The sequence below is a fragment of the Oncorhynchus clarkii genome, chromosome 2 (genome assembly GCF_045791955.1).
Source record: "Oncorhynchus clarkii lewisi isolate Uvic-CL-2024 chromosome 2, UVic_Ocla_1.0, whole genome shotgun sequence".
Classification (NCBI taxonomy): domain Eukaryota; kingdom Metazoa; phylum Chordata; class Actinopteri; order Salmoniformes; family Salmonidae; genus Oncorhynchus; species Oncorhynchus clarkii.
In genome coordinates, this window is record NC_092148.1 from 80261893 (window position 1) to 80282146 (window position 20254).

Genomic DNA, 20254 nt, shown 5'->3' on the forward strand with positions numbered 1-20254 from the left:
TGAATGACCAATTGTACACTATATATACAAATGTATGTAGAGACCCCTTCAAATTAGTGGATTGGGCTATTTCAGACACACCCGTTGTTGACAGGTGTATAAAATCCAGCACATAGCCATTCAATCTCCATAGACAAACATTGGCAGTAAAATGGCCTTAATGAAGTGCTCAGTGACCATTAACATGGCACCGTCATAGGATGCCAACAAATGTATGCCCTGCTAGAGCTGACCCGGTCAACTGTAAGTGCTGTTACTGTGAAGTGGAAACGTCTAGGAGTAACAACGGCTCAGCCGCGAAGTGGTAGGCCACACAAGCTCACAGAACAGGACCAGCGAGTGCTGAAGCACGTAGCATATAAAAATCGTCTGTCCTCGGTTGCAACACTTACTACCGAGTTCCAAACGGCCTCTGAAAGCAACATCAGCACAATAACTGTTCATCGGGAGCTTCATGAAATGGGTTTCCATTGCTGGTCAGCCGCACAGAAGCCTAAGATCACCATTTGCAATGCCAAGCATCAACTGGAGGGGTGGAAAGCTCGCTGCCATTGGAGTCTGGAGCAGTGGAAACTGGAGTGATGAATCACGCTTCACAATCTGTCAATCTTCACCATCTGTCAGATCTGGGTTTGGCGGATGCCAGGAGAACGCTACCTGCCCCAATGCATAGTGCCAACTGTAAAGTTTGGTGGAGAAGGAATAATGGTCTGGGGATGTTTTTCATGGTTTGGGCTAGGCCCCTTAGTTCCAGTGAATGGAAATCTTAACCCTACAGCATACAATGACATTTGTGGCAAAAGTTTTCGGGAAGGCCCTTTCCTGTTTCAGCATGACAATGCCCCCGTGCACAAAGCAAGGTCCATACAGAATTGCTTTGTCGAGATCGGTGTAGAAGAACTTGACTGGCCTGCACAGAGCCCTGACCTCAACCCCATCGAACACCTTTGGGATGAATTGGAATGCCGAATGCGAGCCAGGCCTAATCACCCAACATCAGTGCCTAACTTCACTAATGGTCTTTTGGCTGAATGGAAGCAAGTCACCGCAGCAATGTTCCAACATCTAGTGGAAAGCCTTCCTAGATGAGTGGAGGCTGTTATAGCAGCAAAGGGTGGACCAGCTCCATATTAATGCCCATGATTTTGGAATGAGATGTTCAACGAGCAGGTGTTCACATACTTTTGGTCATGTAGTGTATTTTGTTGAACAAGCCCTAGCTTTTTTTCCAACTACAGGTCCAAAGTGCGGTCTTCCACAGATCAGGAACCTCATTGACCGCTCTTTGAGAATCGTTGGAGGGTTGGAGGCAAGATATGGATCCCACCCCTGGTTGGTAAGTGACTTCCTTTTACTGTACATGTGACACCCCCTTTTGAGAAATATGGCAATGAGGATAACACAAATACAGGCGTTTTTTCTAGCTTTATTGAAGAGAGAGCTCAATATAAAAGATAGGGGAGGGTGAGTCAGAGGGCTAGGTTCGAACCCATGCTCTGGTCCAGCGGTTGTAACCACGCAAATACAGGCTTAAAGAAATCAAATGACATGGAATTTGGGATGATTTTAAGGTTTCACTGATTTTAAGGTTTCACTGAGGTCCAGGGGTTTTCATTTCTGTGGAGGGGCTATCCTGACGGAGCGCTGGATCCTGACTGCTGCCCACTGCTTCTCCGTCGTCTCTACGTAAGTTCCATCCCATCTCAAGTCCAGGTAGTCCCTCCCCGTTTCAGTCCGACTTCGTCCATTTGGTGCAAAACAACATGCCCCTAATGTCTCCTCCTTTTTTCTTCCATAGAAACTTTCTGAGGAACGTTAGTGTTGTGATTGGGGAGTACGACCAAAGGGTTCCTGATGAAGAAGAACAGACCTTCACTGTGAACACCATCAAAATTCACGAAAAGTACCAGCACGCCTCTCCTATGAGCTATGACATAGCTCTGCTGGAAATCAATGGACAGATCCGATTGGGCAGGTTTTCTCTCCGTTATAGTGACGGGCGGTTGAGTTTGTTTTTACGGCCGTAATGTAATGTGGATACAGTGGGGCAAAAAAGTATTTAGTCAGCCACCAATTGTGCAAGTTCTCCCACTTAAAAAGATGAGAGAGACTATGACAGACAAAATGAGAAAAAAAATCCAGAAAATCACATTGTAGGATTTTTAATGAATTTATTTGCAAATTATGGTGGAAAATAAGTATTTGGTCAATACAAAAGTTTATCTCAATACTTTGTTATATACCCTTTGTTGGCAAGGACAGAGGTCAAACGTTTTCTGTAAGTCTTCACAAGGTTTTCACACACTGTTGCTGGTATTTTGGCCCATTCCTCCATGCAGATCTCCTCTAGAGCAGTGATGTTTTGGTGCTGTTGCTGGGAAACACAGACTTTCAACTCCCTCCAAAGATTTTCTATGGGGTTGAGATCTGGAGACTGGCTAGGCCACTCCAGGACCTTGAAATGCTTCTTATGAAGCCACTCCTTCGTTGCCCGGGCGGTGTGTTTGGGATCATTGTCATGCTGAAAGACCCAGCCACGTTTCATCTTCAATGCCCTTGCTGATGGAAGGAGGATTTCACTCAAAATCTCACGATACATGGCCCCATTCATTCTTTCCTTTACACGGATCAGTCGTCCTGGTCCCTTTGCAGAAAAACAGCCCCAAAGCATGATGTTTCCACCCCCATGCTTCACAGTAGGTATGGTGTTCTTTGGATGCAACTCAGCATCCTTTGTCCTCCAAACACGAGTTGAGTTTTTACCAAAAAGTTATATTTTGGTTTCATCTGACCATATGACATTCTCCCAATCTTCTTCTGGATCATCCAAATGCTCTCTAGCAAACTTCAGACGGGCCTGGACATGTACTGGCTTAAGCAGGGCACCTCTGGCACTGCAGGATTTGAGTCCCTGGCGGCGTAGTGTGTTACTAATGGTAGGCTTTGTTACTGCAGGTCATTCACTAGGTCCCCCCGTGTGGTTCTGGGATTTTTGCTCACCGTTCTTGTGATCATTTTGACCCCACGGGGTGAGATCTTGCGTGGAGCCCCAGATTGAGGGAGATTATCAGTGGTCTTGTATGTCTTCCATTTCCTAATAATTGCTCCCACAGTTGATTTCTTCAAACCAAGCTGCTTACCTATTGCAGATTCAGTCTTCCCAGCCTGGTGCAGGTCTACAATTTTGTTTCTGGTGTCCTTTGACAGCTCTTTGGTCTTGGCCATAGTGGAGTTTGGAGTGTGACTGTTTGAGGTTGTGGACAGGTGTCTTTTATACTGATAACCAGTTCAAACAGGTGCCATTAATACAGGTAACGAGTGGAGGACAGAGGAGCCTCTTAAAGAAGGCCTGTGAGAGCCAGAAATCTTGCTTGTTTGTAGCTGACCAAATACTTATTTTCCACCATAATTTGCTAATAAATTCATTAAAGATCTTAATGTGATTTTCTGGATTTGTTTTCTTCTCATTTTGTCTGTCATAGTTGAAGTGTATCTGTGATGAAAATTACAGGCCTCTCTCATCTTTTTAAGTGGGAGAACTTGCACAATTGGTGGCTGACTAAATACTTTTTTTGCCCCACTGTATAACCCACCCTTTATGGACATTATGATGTCTACGTCATTGACGGAGTTTGGCCAGACATTATTCTTGTCACTGTAGGAAATATTTTCTAAAATATCTGTGCTTACATCCTCTGCAGGTCCCTGTGTTCAGCCCATATGCCTGCCTCTGCCCAGTGAGAACTTCCCACCCAGGACCAGCTGCCTTGTGAGTGGATGGGGACGGACCAAAGAACGTAAGGCCCAGATTAACATTACCTTCAGGTTGACATTAACTTCAAACTAACACATCAACATGGATACTTTACTCTTCACTTGTATATGTTTGATGTTTTGATGATGGAGACCTAGCCTGATCCCATATCTGTTTGTGCTGTCTTATGACCATGGTTTGACCATAAGGAATTGGCAAGACAGCACAAACAGATCTGGGATCAGGCTAATGGAAACCCACTGTATTCACATTCAGGCGGTCTTCTACCTGCCATTCTAAGAGAGGTGCAGCTGGAGTTGGTGGAGCCAGCTAAGTGCAAATATGTTCTCCAGACCCTGAGACCCACACAGCAGGCCCTCACTGTGCTGTGTGCTGGACCAGAGAGAGGAGGAAAGGACGCCTGCCAGGTACAGTAGATAGACTACATCACAGTGCTGTCTGACTTTGCATGTTAAAATCTATAACACAGTGTTATTATGATTCAGTGATCTCTGTCCAGTTTCTGGTGGAGGATCTCTGGACAAATGGGGTTATATCTGTCCATAGACTTCTCATCATTCCTTTGAGAGGTCCCTTATCAGATAATGTTGTGTTCTCCCATCTCCAGGGGGACTCTGGGGGTCCTCTGATCTGCCCAAGGGAGGACGGCCACTGGGTCGTGGTGGGGGTCACCTCCTGGGGGAAAGGTTGTGGCCGTAGCTGGATCAACAACAAGGCCAAGTCGTCGGCCAAGAGAGGATCCCCGGGGGTGTTCACTGACGTCAAGATGCTCCTGCCCTGGATCAAGATGAAACTCAGAGAAGGTTATCTAACACTTTTTAATCAAGTTTGGATATGTATAACAGATTGTATAACAGATGGTCTAACAAATGATTTTGTTGTTGTGTTTGCTTCAACAGCAGATGCTAACCCAAACCAAAGGCCCAACTCAAGTAAGTTGTATTTCTTCTTCTTGTATATCAATTCCACAATGCATTTACTTGCATGTTTGGAACTGCGACCATGTTCTCTTTGTCATCTAAATAGCTACTTACATTTTTACACAATGGCTCATTTATGCAATTTGTACAATTAACCTTTTACTGTATGATGTTATCGCACTCTTTGGACAGTGTATTTGATGGTGTGTGTGTGTGTGTGTGTACTGTGCTGCAGGACTGTGCAGTGTGAGGGATGGGCTTGTGAGCGGTAGTGAGGGTCTCATCAGAAACCCAAGCCTCTCAGGCCATCTCTACAACAACAATGAGTGGGTGTAATCCAGTGACAGTGCACAGGCCCGTTGCAGACGGGGAGTGAGGGAGAGCTGTGCTGAACTGAATGCGCTCATTGAATGCCCTTGAATTAAGTATGCTTTTAGGACTATTTATTTTCAGACCAATTTGCCCTCACCACTCCCCGGCTGGCACAGAACATTCTAACCACCATATGTTTCTTAGAGCTTGGTGAGAGGGGGAGTGGTTATGGTTATTTAGCAGACAACCTTCCCACAACTTTCTGGAAATGTTGAAGCATAGTTTCTTGGCTTTGGAACATTCTCAGCACATTTTTAGGAACTTGACAAAAAACATAATTGTCCTGCTATTTAAAGGGATACTTCAGGATTTTGGCAATGAGGCCCTTAATCTACTTCCCTAGAGTCAGGAACTTGTGGATACCATTTTTATGTCTCTGCGTGCAGATTGAAGGAAGTTGCTAACTACCACTAGTGTAATGCAATTGCTAACTAGTGTTAGCACAATGACTGGAAGTGTATGGTTATCTGCTAGCAATGCTAGTTAGCATTGGCTCGCAAATCTACCTCTAACTTCCTTCATACTGGACACAGAGACTTAAAATTCATCTGACTTTGGGGAAGTAGATAAAGGGCATCATTGCCATTATCCTGAAGTATCCCTTTAATTACATTAACAGAATGCTTCCTAAAAGTTCAAACATGGTTACATTTAATGTCGTTTTTTTGTAATGTTCTAGGAAAGTTCTCAGAATGGTTTGACATTGGGAATGTTCTCAAATAGTTCTGAGAACTTTAAGAAACAACGTTCTTCTGCGGGAATTTCAGTACTCCAACAACCAAATTTCTTCAGGTTTCCTCGTGGTTCTGTTTAAAGTCATGTTCTCCAATTGTTCAGAGAACTTTAATCCATAAGAGTCTAAGCCCTGTCTAAACCAAGGCATTCCCTTGAAGTATCAACACATTTAATACAAAATTATTTGATGAAAAGGTATTTGGCCTTACTCCATGCCCAAAACAGAGGTGCATCCGCGTCCGCCATCGTGCACAAATTGATTTTGTCCCCCCACACCAAACACAATCACGATACGTGTTGAAATATCAAAACAATCTCTGTACCAATTATATTAATTTGGGGACAGGTCGAAAAGCATTAAACATTTATGGTAATTTAGCTAGCTAGCTTGCAGTTGCTAGCTAATTTGTCCTACTTAGCGAGCTTGCTGTTGCTAGCTAATTTGTCCTGGGATATAAACGTTGAGTTGTTATTTTACCTGAAATACACAAGGTCCTCTACTCCAACAATTAATCCATGCATTAAACAGTCAACCGAATCGTTTCTAGTCATCTCTCCTCCTTCCAGGCCTTTTCTTCTTTGGACTTTATATGGCAATTGGCATATAACTTTAATAATAAGGTGTATTACCATAACTGACCGACTGACCTCAGTTCATCTTTCAATCACCAATGAGGAGATGGCACATGGGTATATGTTTCTAAAAACCAATGAGGAGATGGGAGAGGCAGAACTTGCACGGTGTTCAGCATCACAAATAGAACTGACTTCTATTTTAGAGCCTGGCAATGCAGACGCTCGTTGGTGCGCGCGAGCAGTGTGGGTGCAATGATTGAATAACATGTATTTGTACATTTATTATGCAACGCTCGCGCACCTGACGCGAGCGGTGTGGTCAGCATGTTACTGCCATTAGCCCATACGAACGCATTAAATTCACTACATGGAACAACAAAAGTAGATCTAAAGGAATTTTGTTCCGAAGTGTTTACCCTATATCTGAGAGATATAAGAAAGATCAGGAAACATTTTTGTTTTTGTTTTTTACATGTATTTAACCCCTTATTTTCGGGAACTAAACTATCTACATATATACTTCCATTAATTTTCTGGACTGGTACCGGGGGACCTTCAGACAAGTCTTCTGAGGCCTGGGGGCATCTTAGCAAAATAACTGACATGTGCTTGTTGTACATCAGAGGGGTCACATGTAGCCCAAACTGTTCTGATGCTACAGACAGAAGTTGACAGATTGGATAAACCAACTTCAGGGGGACATAGAGAAAAACTAACAAAACCATTGTGTTCATGAGTCTCATCCTTCCATAGGGGGCTAAAAATAGTTTGTAGGCCAAACCGTTCGGACGCCACAGACAATTTCGTGAGTAGACCAATTTTCAAAATGGCGTTTTTTACATTAGATTAAAGAATTGACTCAGAGCTATAACATGTTATATCATACACTGCAGTTGAGGAACAATGGGGAAGTAATTCTGCTTTGAAAGTTGATAAACTTATAACCCCACTTTTAAGAAAATGGCCCGTGAATATTTTGGTACATTTACTGAAGAGCCCTTCTTTGTCTACACCCATTCAGCATCGTTCCCACCCTCTTAAGCCTTAGCCCCTCCCAGATCTTTAAGGATCCACAGTGTAGTAAACATCCAAAGCTTTCAAGACTAAAAGTGGTGAAAGTAGTAGCAAAAGTAGTAGTAAAAATACACTTTATCTAGTCCTTGGCTTACAGTTGAATTCGGAAGTTTACATACACCGTAGCCAAATATATTTAAACTCAGTTTTTCACAATTCCTGAAATGTAATCTGAGTAAAAATTCCCTGTTTTAGGTCAGTTAGGATCACCACTTTATTTTAAGAATGTGAAATGCCAGAATAATAGTAAAGAGAACAATTTTTTTCAGCTTTTATTTCTTTCATCACATTCCCAGTGGGTCAGAAGTTTACATACACTCAATTAGTATTTAGTAGCATTGCCTTTGCATTGTTTAACTTGGGTCAAACATTTTGGGTAGTCTTCCACAAGCTTCCCACAATAAGTTGGGTGAATCTCGGCCCATTCCTCCTGACAGAGCTGGTGTAACTGAGTCAGGTTTGTAGGCCTTCTTGCTCGGACACACTTTTTCAGTTCTGCCCACAAATTCTCTATGGGATTGAGGTCAGGGCTTTGTGATGGCCACTCCAATACCTTGACTTTGTTGTCCTTAAGCCATTTTGCCACAACTTTGGAAGTATGCTTGGGGTTAATGTCCATTTGGAAGACCGATTTGCAACCAAGCTTTAACTTCCTGACTGATGTTGCTTCAATATATCCACTTAATTTTCCTGCTTTATGATGCCATGTATTTTGTGAAATGCACCAGTCCCTCCTGCAGCAAAGTACCCCCACAACATGATGCTGCCACCCCCGTGCTTCACGGTTGGGATGGTGTTCTTCTGCTTGCAAGCATCCCCTTCTTTCCTCCAAACATAACGATGGTCATTATGGCCAAACAGTTCTATTTTTGATTCATCAGACCAGAGGACATTTCTCCAAAAAGTACGATCTTTGTCCCCATGTGCAGTTGCAAACCATAGTCTGGCTTTTTTATGGTGGTTTTGGAGCAGTGGCTTCTTCCTTGCTGAGTGGCCTTTCAAGTTATTTCGATATAGGACTTGTTTAACTGTGGATATAGATACTTTTGTACCTGTTTTCTCCAGCATCTTCACAAGGTCCTTTGCTGTTGTTCTGGGATTGATTTGCACTTTTTGCACCAAAGTACGTTCATCTCTAGGAGACAGAACGTGTCTCCTTCCTGAGCGGTATAACGACTGCGTGGTTCCATGGTGTTTATACTTGCGTACTATTGTTTGTACAGATGAACGTGATACCTTCAGGCCTTTTGAAATCGCTCCCAAGGATGAACAAACATTTGTGGAGGGCTACAAATTTTTTTCTGGGGTCTTGGCTGATTTCTTTTGATTTTCCCATGATGTCAAGCAAAGAGGCACTGAGGTACACCTCCACAGGTACACCTCCAATTGACTCAAATTATGTCAATTAGACTATCGGAAGCTTCTAAAGCCATTGCATAATTCTCTGGAATTTTCCAAGCTGTTTAAAGGCACAGTCAACTTAGTGTATGTAAACTTCTGACCCACTGGAATTGTGATACAGTGAATTATAAGTGAAATAATCTGTCTGTAAAAAATTGTTGGAAAAATTACTTGTGTCATGCACAAAGTAGATGTCCTAACCGACTTGCCAAAACTATAGTTTGTGGAGTGGTTGAAAAGACATTGGTGGAGTGGTTGAAAAATGAGTTTTAATGACGCCAATCTAAGTGTATGTAAATGTAGTACTTCAACTTTATATCCTAATCTGACTTTGATGCAGGCCATTAAGGCTAAGCGTCCCGCTAGTGGGACAACTTCTGATGAGTCTGGAGAGCACGCAATTCAAATAAATAATCATAACAATTATGGATTTTAAACATTTATGTACCTACAAATATTTTATATCGGTTGAAAGCTTAAATTACGTTACAGTAAACATCTTTCTCTCTCTCTCGTAGGATATGTTCCTGGTCCATCAGCGTTCCTATAGGGAGGAGTATTCTGCTGGAATTCTTGGAATTCGACATGGAGAATGACACCCTCTGTCACAGTGACCAACTCACGGTATCTGTGGGTGCAGACTCAGGGAGGCCTATTGGTGGGACATAAGGCTGCTGTACAATACCAGTAAAAAGTTTGGACACACCTACTCATTCAAGGGTTTTTCTTTATTTTTACTATTTTCTACATTGTAGAATAATAGTGAAGACATAAAAAAGATCAAATAACACATATGGAAGCATGTAGTAACCAAAGAAGTGTTAAACAAATCAAAATATATTTTAGATTTGAGATTCTTCAAAGTAGCAACCCTTTGCCTTGATTACAGCTTTGCACACTCTTGGCATTCTCTCAACCAGCTTCACCTGGAATACTTTCCCAACAATCTTGAAGGAGCTCCCATATATGCTGAGCACTTGTTGGCTGCTTTTCCATCACTCTGCGGTCTAACTTATCCCAAACGATCTCAATTGGTTTTTAGGTCGGGTGATTGTGGAGGTCACCAGGGTGTCTGATGCAGCACTCCATCACTCTCCTTCTTGGTCAAATAGCCCTTACAAAGCCTGGAGGTGTGTCATCAAGGAAAAGGGTGGCTACTTTGAAGAATCTCAAATATAGAATATATTTTCATTTGTTTAATACTTTTTTGGTTATTTCATGATTCTATATGTGTTATTTCATAGTTATGATGTCTTCACTATAATTTTACAATGTAGAAAATAGCAAATAATAAAGAAAACCCTTGATTGAGTAGGTGTGTCCAAACCTTTGACTGGTACTGTATGTCTCCCTAGTTTTCTCCTTCCCACCAGTTGATGGGGGGGGTTTGACTTTGTGATCTCCCATTGGCTGTCTCTTAGGGAGGTTCTGTGGCAGCGCCCCCCCGCCCCCAGTGCTCATCAACTCCCACAGTGCTTCTCTCCAATTTGTGTCTGATGTCAGTGGAACAGGAAGCGGATTTGTTGTTAGATTCCGAGGTGTCGAGGGAAATTCTGTGCCTGGTGAGTAACCGTTACGTCAACCCACGCTTCCTTGGCTCACCAAGCCTAACCCCCCCCAGCTCAGGAATAGAACAACTCAGAACTCAGGTTAAACCAGTTTAGGGAGTAGTATGTCATCATTACTGTGTGTGCATTGCGATTATAAAGACATAGTCTGACACTAACGGATAGATCCTCACAGCATTTGTTTTTTGTTAAATAATTCTCATGTTCTCTGTCTGTACTACAAATAGCTGTGTATTGCATTTGTGACTTGATGATAGAATACGTTGTTTGGCAGGGGCCTTCAGGGCAGAGCTGTGTGCTGGGTCTGATGTTTCATCACCCTGCCTGCTGACAGTATGTGTCTAGTTGCTCTGAGTTCCTGACAAATGATAGAGGCTCCCTACTCTCTCTTTCAATCCCAGTACAGCCCTCCACCCTGTGAGCCTCACACCCTCCAACTGCTGCTAGTCAGACACACACAGGCATATGCACTTTCACTCGCACGCACGCACGCCCACACACACACTCATGCACACACACGTGCTGTCACGCACACAAAAACACACACACATTCATGCTCATGGGGCTGACTCTCCCATAGTTACATAGGAGCCAGGAAGGCACAAGGCAGTGCCATGACCTGGTAATGAGGTGCAGAGGTTCTGTGATGAAAACACACACTCCTGCACTGTAACTACAGCACCACGTGGGTCAGAGATAGGAGCCAAGATGCCTGGCGGACAGTGTTTGTGTTGCACTGATGCACATGTATTGTCAAGGGTTAAGTGTGTGACAGTGTGAGTATGGAACCACAGAGAGGGCAGGGCTTGTGGCTGATAATGTGTCCTTTGTGTTTGTGCAGCGTCGGGATGTGGCACCGTGGCTCTGGTCCAGGATCAGAGGGCCGTACACAGTCTCAACTACCCACAATCCTACAGCAACAACTCTGTCTGCCACTGGGTCATCTACGCCCCCAAGGGTCACGTTGTCAAGGTGACACATGTTGACCTGTACTACTTATGCAGTAAGGGTTGTAATAGTTTGTGTACTGTCCTGTGCTAGGGTGGCAGGTAGCTTAGTGATTCGAGCATTGGACTGGTAACCGAAAGGTTGCAAGATCGAATCCCCGAGCTGACAAGGTAAAAATCTGCCCCTGAACAAGGCACTGAACCCACTGTTCCTAGGCCGTCATTGAAAATAAGAATTTGTTCTTAAAATGACTTGCCTAGTTAAATAAAGGTAAAAAAAAAAAAATATATATATATATATATAATTGTGTCCTCTCTTGTAGCAAGGCCGTTGTGACTGAAGGGATACCCCAGAGACTGATCTCTCCCAGTGGAATCATGAATACATTCATGGTGGCACTCTGCCTACACAGTGATAGTTCGTTCAGTCTCTGGTGTGGATGGGATCAGTTTACATGTACTGGAAAGAATGTGATACTCACCTTGATTAAACAATAACAATAATAACAGACTGCAATACTGTAAATGCACTTGCCACATTTTTTGTTGAAATTAAGATGAGTGAAGGATGCTGTTTCCTTCATTTTTTCATTTTTTACATCTTATTTGATTGTCTTTTGTCTTGCAGCTTGACTTTGATGACTTTGAACTGGAGCAATCGGATGACTGCGAGTATGACTCGCTGATTGTTCTTGGAGATGTGGATACAAAAGAGGAGATAGGTACAGAATCTGGCCCTAAGATCAATAGTCCAACAAACCTATCCAAATGGATTTGACTTGTATGGCACATTAATAATTGTAATAGATGCTGAAATATAAATGAACAAAACTCAACTCAAGCTGAAAGAGATATCTCTTTCGCATGCATACACACACACACACACACACACACACACACACACACACACACACACACAAACATTTCAAGTAGGGTAATGTTTGTGTCCTTGTGTAAGCGGTGCTGTGTGGTAGGAATGTGCCTCCCCCCGTCCTGAGCTATGACAACGTGATGGTCCTCCAGTTCACCTCTGATAGCACAGTCACCTACCGAGGCTTCCACGCCACCGTGTCATTCATCAGTAAGATCGGTGAGTGTGACACCGACAGACATAAACCACACATTCATATTACTCACCATAAGAAGCCCACAGGTCAGGTTATCATGAAACTTTCCATAACAGATCATGCGTTAACAATATTTTAAATTTCATAACCGTTGCATGATAGGATAAATCCTTCAATACTTTATCTACATGTGGCTGTTCTGTCATGCTAGTTGATCACAGACAATCTGACTCTTTACTCAGACCTGCTGGAGTCAGAGGATGACACTGTTCACTTTCAACACTCACTGCCAGGTTGGTTATGCGTTGTCCTTAGACCAGGCTTTCCTTCTGCACCTTTTTTTTTCATACCTAAAGGGGCCCTTATATTCTAAATCAAATAGCTAAATGATCCTTGGTATATAGAATTAACACTAAACGTTTGTTTATTAACTTTAAGCAGTGGCGGGCAGTGCCGTTTAAGATTGGGAAGGTACAACATGTTGCGAAGTTGCAAAACGTACTAGATGATATGATTTTGCGAAAGGTATTATATGTTATAAATTCTAGCTAGCTGGCTAATGTTAGCTAGGCTAGGAGTTAGCGTTAGGGTTAAGTTTAGGAGTTAGGTTAAAGGGTTAAGGTTAAGGGAAGGGTTAGTTAAAAGGGTTACGGTTAGCTAACTTGCTAAGTAGCTGTAAAGTAGATAGAAAATTAGTAAGTCCTGTAGTTGAAAAGTTTCTAATTAGCTAAAATTGTCTATGATGAGAATCAAACTTGCAACCTTTGCGTTGCTAGACGTTTGCGTAAGACACGGCATAGTCAACATAGCTAATGGAACTAATACACTAGTGAACCCGCTACAATCATGCATTACAGCGTACAGCAAGCGGTTTAGCTGTTACACCGGCGCACCGGTGGCAATTCATTATATAAATTACCTTGACTTGGAAGAGTTCCAGTGTTGGATAGCCTCAGCCAGCTAGCTAACATAAATAGCATTCCTCTCTGTTTGAGCCGATTGTTTGAGTGGGCTAAATTAGCTAGCTGCAGAAGCTAGCTAAGTAAGTGAAAGTGAAAAATAAGAAAATTAAATATAGCCAACTCTCTCTCTCTGCTGCTTCTCCTTAATTTTTTAAGAAATTAATTTGTACAACTATTGCCTTTCTCTTTCTTTGTGTCAACTACTAAGCACATTTTATGCACTGCAGTGCTAGCTAGCTGTAGCTTATGCTTTCAGTACTATATTCATTCTCTGATCCTTTGATTGGGTGGAGAACATGTCAGTTCATGCTGCAAAAGCTCTGATAGGTTGAAGGACGTCCTCCGGAAGTCTTCAGAATTACTGTGTAAGTCTATGGAAGGGGGTGAGACCATGAGCCTCCTAGGTTTTGTATTGAAGTCAACTACTCTGACTTCTAATACACTATAAGTGACACCTTTAAGTGGGGGGACATCTGTAGATACAGTACATAAAGTGCTTTCATTTCTAAACAGTAAAACAGATATGTATGAAAATACCCTCAAATAAAAGGGGGCATTATGTACTGTCGCCTCAAATCCAAAATGCTAGAGTAGAGAGTCAAATTAAAGTTTTAACTTTACTGTTCAAATAAATACAAAGTGGAGTGTAACTGTGTGTGTGTGTGTGTGCGTGTTCGACCTCTCAGACTCGTGTGGAATGCCTCATGTCCGTGCTGCCTCGACCTCCAGTGAGTCTCTGGAAGGAGCGGGGGAGTCGCGACACGCCTGGCCCTGGGACGTTCGGCTCAGCAAGGACACTAACAACATCTGCTATGGGGCCATCATCCAGCCTGCCTGGGTCCTCACTGCTGCACACTGCCTTCTAGGCCTGTGAGTGTCACATACAGTGCCTTGCGAAAGTATTCGGCCCCCTTGAACTTTGCGACCTTTTGCCACATTTCAGGCTTCAAACATAAAGATATAAAACTGTATTTTTTTGTGAAGAATCAACAACAAGTGGGACACAATCATGAAGTGGAACGACATTTATTGGATATTTCAAACTTTTTTAACAAATCGAAAACTGAAAAATTGGGCGTGCAAAATTATTCAGCCCCTTTACTTTCAGTGCAGCAAACTCTCTCCAGAAGTTCAGTGAGGATGTGATAGTCTCAGAGGTCCGTTAAAAGCGCAGAGAGCATCATGAAGAACAAGGAACACACCAGGCAGGTCCGAGATACTGTTGTGAAGAAGTTTAAAGTCGGATTTGGATACAAAAAGATTTCCCAAGCTTTAAACATCCCAAGGAGCACTGTGCAAGCGATAATATTGAAATGGAAGGAGTATCAGACCACTGCAAATCTACCAAGACCTGGCCGTCCCTCTAAACTTTCAGCTCATACAAGGAGAAGACTGATCAGAGATGCAGCCAAGAGGCCCATGATCACTCTGGATGAACTGCAGAGATCTACAGCTGAGGTGGGAGACTCTGTCCATAGGACAACAATCAGTCGTATATTGCACAAATCTGGCCTTTATGGAAGAGTGGCAAGAAGAAAGCCATTTCTTAAAGATATCCATAAAAAGTGTCGTTTAAAGTTTGCCACAAGCCACCTGGGAGACACACCAAACATGTGGAAGAAGGTGCTCTGGTCAGATGAAACCAAAATTGAACTTTTTGGCAACAATGCAATGGCGTAAAAGCAACACAGCTCATCACCTTGAACACACCATCCCCACTGTCAAACATGGTGGTGGCAGCATCATGGTTTGGGCCTGCTTTTCTTCAGCAGGGACAGGGAAGATGGTTAAAATTGATGGGAAGATGGATGGAGCCAAATACAGGACCATTCTGGAAGAAAACCTGATGGAGTCTGCAAAAGACCTGAGACTGGGACGGAGATTTGTCTTCCAACAAGACAATGATCCAAAACATAAAGCAAAATCTACAATGGAATGGTTCAAAAATAAACATATCCAGGTGTTAGAATGGCCAAGTCAAAGTCCAGACCTGAATCCAATCGAGAATCTGTGGAAAGAACTGAAAACTGCTGTTCACAAATGCTCTCCATCCAACCTCACTGAGCTCGAGCTGTTTTGCAAGGAGGAATGGGAAAAAATGTCAGTCTCTCGATGTGCAAAACTGATAGAGACATACCCCAAGCGACTTACAGCTGTAATCGCAGCAAAAGGTGGCGCTATAAAGTATTAACTTAAGGGGGCTGAATAATTTTGCACGCCCAATTTTTCAGTTTTTGATTTGTTAAAAAAGTTTGAAATATCCAATAAATGTCGTTCCACTTCATTATTGTGTCCCACTTGTTGTTGATTCTTCACAAAAAAATACAGTTTTATATCTTTATGTTTGAAGCCTGAAATGTGGCAAAAGGTCGCAAAGTTCAAGGGGGCCGAATACTTTCGCAAGGCACTGTATATCCTATACTTTTTCATCAATTAAAATTGTAATAAAAATAATAATAACAGTGCACATACACACTCATATCCTATAGTAATAAATATACATTTAGTGAAAAATAAATGGTGTATTTGAACAGTTTGAAACTATGCTATACTTTTCCATAGATTAAGATGTTATTCATAAAAACAGAATATAATAACACCAGCCTCTATTTTTTTATTTGTTTCTTTTCTAACTAACACAGGGAGGACCAATCATTAAGGTCAATGTTGGTGGAGACGGGAGGCCCGAAGAACCAGGTAGGATGAAGCATCCTCAGGCAGTCTACCCGTCTGTCTACCCGTCTGTCTACCCGTCTGTCTACCCGTCTGTCTGTCTGTCTGTCTGTCTGTCTGTCTGTCTGTCTGTCTGTCTGTCTGTCTGTCTCTCGCCTCGCCTCAATGTCTCTGTGTTATTGTCTATATGGGTTCTATAGAGGCGTGGTGTGAGGAGGCTTGTGCTGCACCCTCAGTATGACCCCTCCTCCCAGGACTATGATGTGGCCCTGCTACAGCTGGACTCCCCGCTGCTCATCACTGAGCATGCCTTGTCCGTCTGTCTGCCCTGCTCGGGACCGGAAGTCCCACAATCCCAGGTCTGCATGCTTTCATCGTGGGAGAGTCAGACAGGTATGTACAGTATCATGCCATACTGTGTTTAGGGCAAACGGAATTTTGCAGCCCTAACTATGTTTGACCCACAACAAGACACCATGATGACAAAGCAAAAAGATCACTGTATCACGATGAGTGTCATTGTAAAAGGTTTGTTTATGTGGGCACAGGGATTATGTCTATGTACAAACATGACATTACCTCATTCAAAATGTGTGTGTGTCAGTCTTTCAGTGATTGTGTGTTTTTTGTGTGTGTCAGTCTTTCAGTGATTGTGCGTACTTGTGTGTATGGGTGGGTGTCGCATGTGTGTTAACAGAATGTGTTTGTAGTTTTCTGAGTGTAGCCTAACACAGAGACCGTGGTGTATGTTGACTGTTAGGTGGACCATGGAACAGCACAGTTGAGCCGCTAGAGGTGCCACTTGTGAGTCATGCTGACTGTGAGCGTTATAACACTGGTAGACTGACCGCTAGAATGCTGTGTGCTGGGCCGCCACAGCATCGTGGACAGGACACGTGCACGGTGAGGAACACACAGGGTTCATAGCACCACTGTAAACAATGGAACACACCGGGATGGATGGGTGGTGGCTTTTACAGTATAACAACAGTGGACTCAAAGGATTTGTGTAATCATACATCCCCCTCTCGTGGCAATGTTTGGGATGATGGTTTATAACCATATCAGAGAGCACGTTACGAGGGCCTTTTCTTAAACTTTGAAGTACTCAGTACCAGTCCAAGATGATAGAATACAGTCACCCAAACCATGATACAGTAGAGGGTAAAGTATAATCTCATTGCGAGGAGTTTCATTTGTCAGAGACATTAACTTCAAACAGTCTTCCTTCAGGGTCCAGGTGATTCTGGGGGAGCACTGGTGTGTCAGAGAAAGGACTCTGGTTACTTTGTCCTGGGAGTGAGCAGCCGAAAGGAAGGCTGTGGGAAGTTCCAGAGGCCAGGAGTCTACACCTCAGTCCCCATGATAACAGACTGGATCCACGAACAACTCCACGGTGAGGGAGGTTTATCATGTGGATCTGTGGTGCTACTTCACAATCTCTACTGTCTTGAAAGCAATTTTTCATGCCTTATATTGTCCTGAGATGGGAAACACTCAAAAACGCAACAATATCTGTGGGGTTAAATCAAGTAAAGTGTGAATCATTAATTTATTTTCACATTCCTACAGTTTACTGAAGAGTAACATATTATGTATTTTCTTAAGTGTGTTTCTCTGTGTCTCCGGCTTTCTGTCCACAGAAGATTCAGCTGACTCCTCTAGAACCCTGCCATACCAGAAGCAGCAGGAGGAGCTGGCCTTCAGCATAGATTATGATGATAATAACTATGGAGCGGAGTCATCTGGAGAATCCTATTAGCCTTGACCCACCTGGCTTGAGGCTGGAGGACCATGTGGTATTCTTACGGAGTCAAGCTGCTTTTTGTGGCTTGCATATACCGCTCAGAAATTAAGCAGACACAGCGGTTCTAACAGAGACATGATTTGAAAAAGGGAACATCCAATCAGCTCAAATTCCATGGATTTTTGGGAAGGGCTATGGAACAATTGAATTGTCATACTGTCTGTCTGTCTCTCTGTCTGTCTGTCTGTCGCACGCACGCACGCACGCACGCACGCACGCACGCAGTACACACACAAACACAAGCAGTTTTTCAACTCAGAGCACATTAATTATGCTAAGAGAAACAGTTACACAAATTATGTTTTCCTTAGGAGGAAGAAGACATGTCTCGTCCCAAAGAATTTATGCCACACACGTATTTCTAAATAAATACTTGACACATACAGTTCCTTCCTGTTCCACCAGCGATCATTCCCATACAGTATGTTTAATTGCGGACCTTAGCCTCAGACTACTTATTAGGTTGAATGGCAAATTTGCCTTTAAATTGGGAGAAATTGGTTTCAATAAGGTTTGATGCATTGTATTACATTGCCCTCTATTGGTCAAACAATGATAATGCCATGATGAAGCACAGCATGGTACACACCTTACTAGAATGACACACACACACACACACACACACACACACACACACAAATATTTTCTTTGTAAACCAGTGTTCAACCACTGAGTTATCTGACACTGGAGTGATAATATTACATTATAGCGTCATCAACATGCCTGGAGATATTTTAATTAATTAGACAGTGTGCACACATTCACCCACACACACACACACAAACCTTTTCCAGTGCTAAACCGGTGCTCAACCCCTGAGTGATTTGACACTGAAGTGATTTTGGATCATTCACCTCCTCATCTGGTTCACTCAGCTGTGCTTTGTCATGGCTCCGTCATAGTGAGTTCCTCTCCCCTGTTGGTCCGTCAGCCCTCCTCCATTAACTCCCCTTCCTCTAGGTAGCCTTGGTGCAAAGGTCTGACTCCAGGGCCTGGCTCCCTTTGTTTGTCACCCCTGTAACGAAATCATCTTTGGTTACAGCTCAACAGAAGTTGTTTTCAAGGCTATGATGCTGAAGTCGACTGAAAGAAAACCTCCAAAGTCACCTAGGGGTGGCATGTAGCCTAGCAGTTAAGAGCATTGGTCCAGTACCTGAAAGGTCATTGGTTTGAAACCCTGAGACAGATAAAACCTGAGGGGTAACCTACAACGCAGGATCAAGGAGTTAGCCAGCTAACTTGCCTAAACATTCTGATATAAGTTTTTATATTTTGTAGAAAGATAATATTGAAATGGGCATCATCGAATTGATTTAATATCAATGTTTAGCTTTTTTTTTATTAACCATAAAATCAATAGTTATTTCTGGTTACTTATCAAAGATAGCTAACTAATGGATCATACCTTGCAGTACACCCCTCTGATCTCCACCACAGACGTAAAGTGCTTCCGCCTTACATTCAGGTTCATGTAGAGACCATGTCTAGTTGTTACTATATTACTAAAGGTTACAGGAAGTGTTGATTGCTGAAAGTACACAAACTCTATCAATGTACCAAAAACAAACGTACTGGACTGGATACAGCTGGCATGCAGGTCCTCAGGAGGAAATGAAAACTTCAGTCTTCTCCAGATAATGGGGCGCCACCTGCTGGTAGGAACAAGGTCTGTTGGATTCAATGAAATCAACCCACAGAGGGATAGTTTTATTGGGCCAAAAGTCATATTCTAAACTATAAACAAAGAGGAAGAAATCCAGTCAGAGCCTGTGCCTGTTCAACAGTTGTCTGACCAATGCTTCAACTTCTAAACATTTATTTTTTTTCCCTCATAAATACACTGAACAAAAATATATACGAAACATGTAAAGTGTTGGTCCCATGTTTCATGAGAAGAAATAAAAGATTCTAGAAATGTTCCATATGCACAAAAAACGTATTTTTCTTAAATGTTGCACACACATGTATTTACATCCCTGTTAATGAGTATTTCCCCCTTGCCAAAGATAATTCATCCACTTGACAGGTGTGGCATATCAAGAAGCTGATTAAACAGCATGATCATTACAAAGGTGCACCTTGTGCTGGTGACAATAAGGCCACTCTAAAATGTGCAGTTTTGTCACACAACACAATGCCACAGATATATCAAGTATTTAAGGAGCTAGCAATCGGCATGATGACTGCAGGAATGTCTACCAGAGCTGTTTTCAGAGATATTAATGTTCATTTCTCTACCCTAAGCCGCCTTCAACGTCATTTTAGAGAATTTGGCAGTACGTCCAACCGGCCTCACAACCGCAGACCACTTGTAACCATGCAAGCCCTTCCACATCTGTCTTCTTCACCTGCGGGATAGTCTGAGACCAGCCACCCA

The 20254-nt window shown here is 42.8% G+C and overlaps 1 protein-coding gene across 1 annotated transcript; it reads left to right on the plus strand.

Annotated features, from left to right (window-relative positions):
* Positions 1-1316: 1316 nt before the first annotated feature.
* LOC139378325 (ovochymase-2) lies at positions 1317-19728 on the plus strand. The gene is given in 20 exon segments (XM_071120564.1): positions 1317-1340; positions 1589-1686; positions 1799-1971; positions 3702-3797; positions 4031-4182; positions 4383-4578; positions 4675-4707; positions 4916-5021; positions 9372-9511; positions 10275-10415; positions 11263-11393; positions 11997-12090; positions 12327-12458; positions 12678-12728; positions 14084-14267; positions 16040-16094; positions 16271-16463; positions 16831-16973; positions 17304-17466; positions 17714-19728. Coding segments are annotated over 20 exon segments (2424 nt in total). The 3' UTR covers positions 17833-19728.
* The last annotated feature ends 526 nt before the right edge of the window (positions 19729-20254 follow it).